This window comes from Ornithodoros turicata, unplaced genomic scaffold (assembly GCF_037126465.1).
Source record: "Ornithodoros turicata isolate Travis unplaced genomic scaffold, ASM3712646v1 ctg00001178.1, whole genome shotgun sequence".
Classification (NCBI taxonomy): Eukaryota; Metazoa; Arthropoda; class Arachnida; order Ixodida; family Argasidae; genus Ornithodoros; species Ornithodoros turicata.
Genome location: NW_026999491.1, coordinates 52027 through 59235, shown reverse-complemented (window position 1 = coordinate 59235; position 7209 = coordinate 52027). Strand labels below are relative to the sequence as shown.

At 44.0% G+C, this 7209-nt stretch overlaps 1 protein-coding gene across 2 annotated transcripts; it reads right to left on the bottom strand.

The window, feature by feature from the left end:
• Positions 1 to 235: 235 nt before the first annotated feature.
• Positions 236 to 4129, bottom strand: LOC135376619 (uncharacterized). Of its 2 annotated transcripts, none has more exons than XM_064609132.1 (3): positions 4011 to 4129; positions 424 to 3945; positions 236 to 366 (listed from the first exon to the last, which is right to left on the bottom strand). In XM_064609132.1, coding segments are annotated over exons 1-3 (3546 nt in total). In that variant the 5' UTR covers positions 4012 to 4129; the 3' UTR covers positions 236 to 343. The 2 variants fall into 2 exon arrangements, with proteins under 2 accessions (XP_064465202.1, XP_064465203.1); XM_064609133.1 differs by having other exon boundaries at positions 236 to 363.
• Positions 4130 to 7209: the final 3080 nt, after the last annotated feature.

Sequence of the window (7209 nt, the reverse complement as noted above, 5' to 3'; positions counted from 1 at the left end):
ACAACCGTTCGTGGGTCAATCCCATTCATTTCTAGGCCAGCTCACAATTCCTTCCAAATTGCTTATTGGTCCTGGGACGCTTTCTAGTTAAGCCAGGACAACGCTTTGGAACAGTACGGACATAGAAAAACACGGGAAATAGTTTTCAACATTTATTAGACACATCATGGTATTCTCAGAGAGATTGCAGCTCTCTCTGGAGCACTTCCAGCACACTGGACATTTTCGCCTCGCATCCATGGTGTTTTTCACATAGGTACTATATGGATCACCCAGGCACTCATCCCTCTCTGTCCATGACCCAGAGGCAAACCGCAGGAGAGAACAGCATGTGACAGAAGCATTAATTCTCTTCCTGCACATCTTCTGAAGCAAAAAAGAACATTATGAGCTTCACTAGTTATATCACTCACTTAAACTTACCATATTCATAGCTTCCATAAGGATAGGAGTCGATGTCATTGCACAGGTATCTCTTGTCGTCGTATGCCATCAGACTTCTTTTGACATTTCTGATGGTGTACATACACTGCTTCTTTCCAACGATTGATACTTGTTCGTTCGATACGCTCATGTGATTGAACAAGGTATTGCAGTACGTCTCATGGAGGAGGTGCTTGCGTACAATATTCTTTTTGACCCCTTTAGCTCTTGCAATTTGCCTTCCTCCAGCTAATTTGATGGAGTACATTTTAGCTTTCAAACAGACTACTTCCTCAATAGGTACACTACCAGTTTCGCTTTTGAATGCCCCAAGCCTTCCACGATTCTTTTCACTGTACAGTGGATGATCCCGATCGAAGGAAGACAAATCTAAGTGGTCGTCGGCAATCGCTCGTAACTGATCTTCGTAGTCCTTGCAGAACAGGCCGAGGATCAGAGAATCCGTGTCAAAGTAACAGGTAATCACCGGACAAGTGAGCTTACTCAGCAAGGTTTCATAGTAGAATGAGTACATGGTTAATTTACTCAGTTCCAAAATCGTAAACCCAATCTGGAGCGGGAAATCGCATCGCACTTTTCTTTTGCGCATTTCGTACATGACACAATCCGGGGACAAAATTTCCATCCTCACGCATTCCGCCCGACTCCCGAGGCGACTCGCCGTCTCCTCATCGAAGGCTACTCGAATATCACGCATGTTAAATTTATTTAGAAGTGTTCTCCCAAAGACTGCATTATTTGAGAGTTTGTAGAAGTTTTTTTCGAATGTCGTGCCCGAGGCAACACGTCTGGCAACATTGTCCTCGATGTAGGGACGCAGGAATGGCGCCTGGCGAAATTTTAGAATTCTGTGAATTTTTGTCACCCTCATGCCCAATCTACAATAGAGTGCGAGCAACGCGTAATGAACGACATACTCGACCTTGTCCTTGCACGTGAGCAACAGCTTTTTGCTGTTAGCGGGCTGATACATTAATTCTTCGAGAAGCCCTTGCTGGAATGGCGAGAGCCATTCCTTTGGGACGACTGCCTTCTCAGGAGCCAGGGGAAAGTACCGTGTCAGTGCGTGGATAGATTTTGGATACTCCAAGTCACATACATACACGTAGCCAACGTCTGAATCAGTGGGGTGACGCATAAAATCCACGGAGCTAAAATCCTCGACCCATTCGAAATCACCAACGGGGAGGTGCTTTATCATACTGAATCCGTAAAGATTGTTGCAATCTATGTATGATATGTACACCTCCTCTTTATCGGGATCATAGCCACTACACAGAGGGTTGTTAGCCCGCAAATGACGCCTGCTCGCTTGACAGAGCCCGCCTCTAACGCCCGATTCGATGGTTCTGTACATATCCTCATCGATGATTAACTCCAATTTTGCCTGCGTGTAATTTAGAGCGCATTGCCACGAATAGGATGCCAGAGAAACACAATGAAGCAATTCCAATCCACGCGCGCTGTAGCACAGACGTCGGAAGTGCTGCATCACGTCCGCATGTAGTAGGGCATCCGTTTTCAAGTACAGTGCATTATAATCTCTCAAATTTGAGCATCCAAAATGTTCAAATACGAGCAACGCATACTGGTAGTCCTCCTCACTTATATCCTCCCCCGTGAGATCGTTTCGAAAGGAGGATTTTTCTGGCAAGGCCAATTCATCATACACTGCAAAAGAACTGACATGGCTGTACGGGAATACACCTTTACGAAGTAAAATTTCGTAGTCGTTTCCAAATGCCTGCTTCAAACATTGGAATGCCTCTGCACCACCCATGGATTTGACGGTTTCCACGAGCTCCCCCAGCGACGAATTTAGATATTGCATGGTATCTCTAAACAGGAAGGTGCCAATTTCGAACGAACGAATTTTTTCCATGGAGCTGGCCACAATGAAGGGAGGTCGCTTCCACCCAAGAATGTGAAATTCCCGCAGCAGCCCGGCCAAATCATAGGACAAATTGTGTACCATGATCGGCAATTTTTCCCTCGTCGTGCACGCGACGTTACAGGGGTTACACAATGTCGCGATATAATTTGTCTCGCCCGCACTACAATGCTTTGAATGGTCGTGATGCCGGACACGGGGTAGATCTTCGGTAAACTCCTGTTTACAGTACGCACAGTGGGTAGCAGCTCTGTGCTCAGCGCATTGCTCATCATTCAGCACCATTGCGGCGGGGCAAGCGTTCAGGGCGATCATCTCATCCCGCATTTCCATCAATGCTCTCACACACTGCCTCGCAGCATCTTCCCCATGGTGCGTCCTGATGCGCATCACCTTTGAGTCGTGGGTGCGCACAAGCACAGCACAGAAGCTAGAGGTAATGTGACGTTGCATGCCAACACCACTGGGTGCGAGTACGCTCTCCGTGTCCAACGCAACGACGTAGTTGTACTGCTGCATGTACTGTATTTTAGTAAATTCTACAAAATTTTCTCCGGGTTCACAAAATTCTAATAGGATTTCGTTCACGTCCGCGCAAAGGCGTCGATGTTTCGCCATGCTCTTTTCCTCATTAAAAGAGCGAGTGCAACGTTCACATACGAAACGCGTGTTCTTTCTCGTCAGCAAACGCTCGAGGGACCTAATTCCGAAAAAATGCTCGTCAACCTCCAATAAGTGAATTTTCTTTTCGCTTTCCAGTTTTGGGGGTCGTGACACGTGCACTCCCTGATCGACGTACGCGTACACGTACACAGATATCCTATTTTTCTCTTCGAACTCGTCCAGGTCAGAGAAGGATACAGGGAAGTGACTAGGCCACCAGTACTCTGTTGCATAGTTTTCACATTTTTTCCACGAATTCCTTTCCTCTGGATGCAGGAGAGCTAGTGTATTGTATTTGAAACATTCACCCTCCTTGTGTGCTGGTAAATGGATATTCGTTAACACGTTCCTGCGTTTAGCCAAATTTGTGGGAAGTACCCCCTCGCATCCAAACTTTTTAGTTTTCACAGCGGAAATACACAATTGAACTTTTTGCACGTCAGTGGATACAAACCCACTACCCTCGCGCTGGTAATTTTCAATGCGCCCGGTGGACTCCTGAATCACATCCATCAAAGTATTTACGATAGCTCCATCGCTGTGGACTTCGCGAGCAAGCGCCATAAAATGAGCTATGTGTGCGGTTACATCCCCTCGATTTTCTTTCATCATTAGAACGTCAGAACAAATGCAAAATCTAAAGGGTATTCTTTGCGCTCGCAAAATAGCAATTATATTGTGGAGGTGGTTCATTAAATATTGTCGCAAGTCCTCTACTCCCTGATCGTGAACAGATGCCAATAGCACAAACGCTTTGACGGTACCTCGAAATGCGCTATCAGTTTGAAAGAAAGGCAGGAAGGAAATGTCCACATAGGGATGTGATCGCTCGACGTGAGCATGCAATGTGCCAGGTGAAATGTCTGGAGAAGATGGTGAATTCTCTTCCAATGGCTCATCATCACCAATATCATGAGGATCAAAAAAGCAGAACACGCATCTAGGCACTGAAAAAAAAAAGAAGCAACACTAAGAAAACGTGCGCCACAGAGCGTGGATGAAAAATACTTACTTTTGAAGCGAGCTCCGCACACTCCCGAAGCGATGCGAAGACTACTGCCTCTTTACACATCCTCCCCACTTATATAGCGGCGACCTCGCTGCATGCCCCAACATGCAGGGGTGCGAGGAGTCATCATAGCCTAAAAATAACTTGCTCTGCATGTTCAAGGTCGCAGCTTGCCCTTGGCTTCACGTAATGCTCCGTCCGCCTACACCATTGCCGCACCTGAGCGCAAAGTTCGCGCTCTCATCACATGTCATTCCGACATGCAAGTCGCTTCCATGAGCATGCACACAACCACCCCTTTTTGGCTGCGGAATTTCAATAATATTACTTAAATGAAACAAATTACAGTGAAATGCAGATTCATCTCACACAGGAATTTCTACCCTCAGCGTTAAACCCTCAGATACCAGCATTTCTGCTCGAATAGCAAAATAGCTATGACTTCAAAAATTAAAGCTAACTACAGTCAACTGACAAAACACCCATTTCTCCTATCAGATAATTATTGCATAATGCTACATACAGTCGCATTGTCCCTGCGTAAAGAAACCACAGGACAAGGGTACACAAATTCACTTAAGGGAACAGGCTTAAGACCTCAGGTCACCACACATCGCTACGCGGCTAGCACAAGATAACAACAAGATACTAGCGGCGGGTAAAATCGTAACACTGCTAAACAAGTCCCAACATGCCATGATGACGTCACAAACCAAGAAAAAAGCACACACGCGCGCGCACACAGCAGCTCAGGAATGCACAAGGAGAGGTGTTTTATTGGAATTTCTACTCCTGGCTCAGACACCAACATTTCTGCTCAAATACCCATAACTGCAAGATTAAGTACTGCTTACTTCATCGAGCACCCAACAAAATCTAACAAACAAACCCACTTTCCGTGATAGAACACTATTCAGCTTTACCAAGTGATTTTCTTCTGCTTTAGCAGTGAAAGAAAAAAAGAGCCATGAAAAATTACACGTACTTTTGCTTGAATAACTATAACTGCAAAAAAAAGAAAAAAAAAAAAGAAACCGAAGCACATGCTAATAAACGGAGAAAAAGGCACCCATTTCTGCTATCAGATAGTGCCACATACACAGACGCATTGTCGCAAAGAAAGCACAGGACAGGGATACACAAATTTCTTTAGGTGAGCAGGGAAAAGGCTTAAGACCTCAGGAATAATCGCTGAGTCACCGGACATCGCTACGCGGCTAACACAAGATAACAACAACAAGATAATAGCGGCGGGTAAAATTGCAACACTGCTAAACAAGCCCCAACATGCCATGATGACGTCACAAACCAGGAAAAAAGCAGACACGCGCGCGCACACAGCAGCTCAGGAATGCACAAGGAGAGGTGCTTTATTGGAATTTCTACTCCTGGCTCAGACACCAACATTTCTGCTCAAATACCCATAACTGCAAGATTAAGCACTGCTTACTTCATCGAGCACCCAACAAAATCTAACAAACAAACAAACAAAAAACAAAACAAACCCACTTTCCGTGATAGAACACTATTCAGCTTTACCAAGTGATTTTCTTCTGCTTTAGCAGTAAAAGAAAAAAAGAGCCATGAAAAATTACACGTACTTTTGCTTGAATAGCTATAACTGCAAAAAAAGAAAAAACGAAGCACATGCTAATAAACGAAGAAAAAGGCACCCATTTCTGCTATCAGGTAATTATTGCATAATGCTACATACACAGTCGCGTTGTCCCTGTGTAAAGAAAGCACAGGACAAGGGTACACAAATCGAATTGGGAAAATCACTTCTACTCGCGCAGCATAATACGATAGACGCTGATTTTTTTTTGTTTTTACGGGCGAAAATTGCAATAAGAAGCCACTGCTATACAAGTGCAACAACCCTTATTTTTAAACCAACATTTCATGCAATACCACATAAATTTATCACTCGAGTCACACGAAAAGGCATACACAATGTACTAACTGGTTAAGTGGGGTCACAGTTGCACACACACACACACACACAACACACACGCACAGCGAGCGACAGTGAAAAATAAGAAATTACACGCACTTCTGCTCGAATAGCAAAGTGTCAAGCATGACAAAACACATTTTCTACCACCAGAAAATTATTAAATAGAATAATACAATATTCGCAAAAATTAAGCTTGTGTGGCAAACACACAACCTGAGGAACACACCCATTCACATCTGCTTTCTGAATTTGTTATACAGGCGTGAGCGATTCGATAAGAATATAAAGCACGCTGCTTGGAGAAAGCATATATCATGTGCAGCGCGGTCTACTCTATTGAAAATGCGATAAACCTTATTTTTCAAAAAAAAAAAAAATCACAGTCGGCATAATATACGGCAATATCGGCAATATCACTGAAGTCAAACACATTGAACTTACTTGTCAAGTGGGGTCCCAGCTGCACAAACGCGCACGCACACTCACATATTTTTAACGCCTCACAACTAGCAAAAACCCGAGGTCTATTCACAGCCACATAAATTCATATTATTCCTCACGTCAATAATTATCCAGCCATCGTCAAAACGGGGAACACGCATATGCCAATGCGAAACAATAGGCCTTCGCGCCGGATGTAATACGATATCGCCAGTCGACCGTCCCAAAGCAAAAAAGAAACACTGCATCTCAGGAATGTACGTTGCCTATACATCCAAGAACAGCGTGCAGCAGTTATAATACAGAATAGGATTCATTTCTTTGTACTTTAGTTTGCTTGCATATAAATATTTCACAAGAAATATTACAGAGTGTAAAAGGAGGACAGCATTCGCTACACCCTGCTCTTATCATTTTTAAACAAACCAGTTTTCATAACCACACTACCATTCACTAAATAGGGGAGTCACTAATGATTCAAATAAGATAAAATATCATTCCATCATCATTGATTGCAAACTTCACGCAAGAATAAGCAACTGCTGCGCGTCGTATTTTTCTTATAAGAAACATCAAATCTCGCCGTGTTAAACACCAACAGCAACGATTTTTTGTATTTTGTATTTATTTTTGTCGTTTCCAGCAGCTCATTACTTTGTGCGAGTCATCAAAAATTAAAAATTTGTGATCTGCTGCTGTTAAAGTGATAAAACAGTGTGCCTGCACGGCAAAACGATAACGGAGCGCGCGTCATTGCGTCAAGCGTGTCCTCACTGCGTGAACGGGCCGGGATGCGGCTCACGT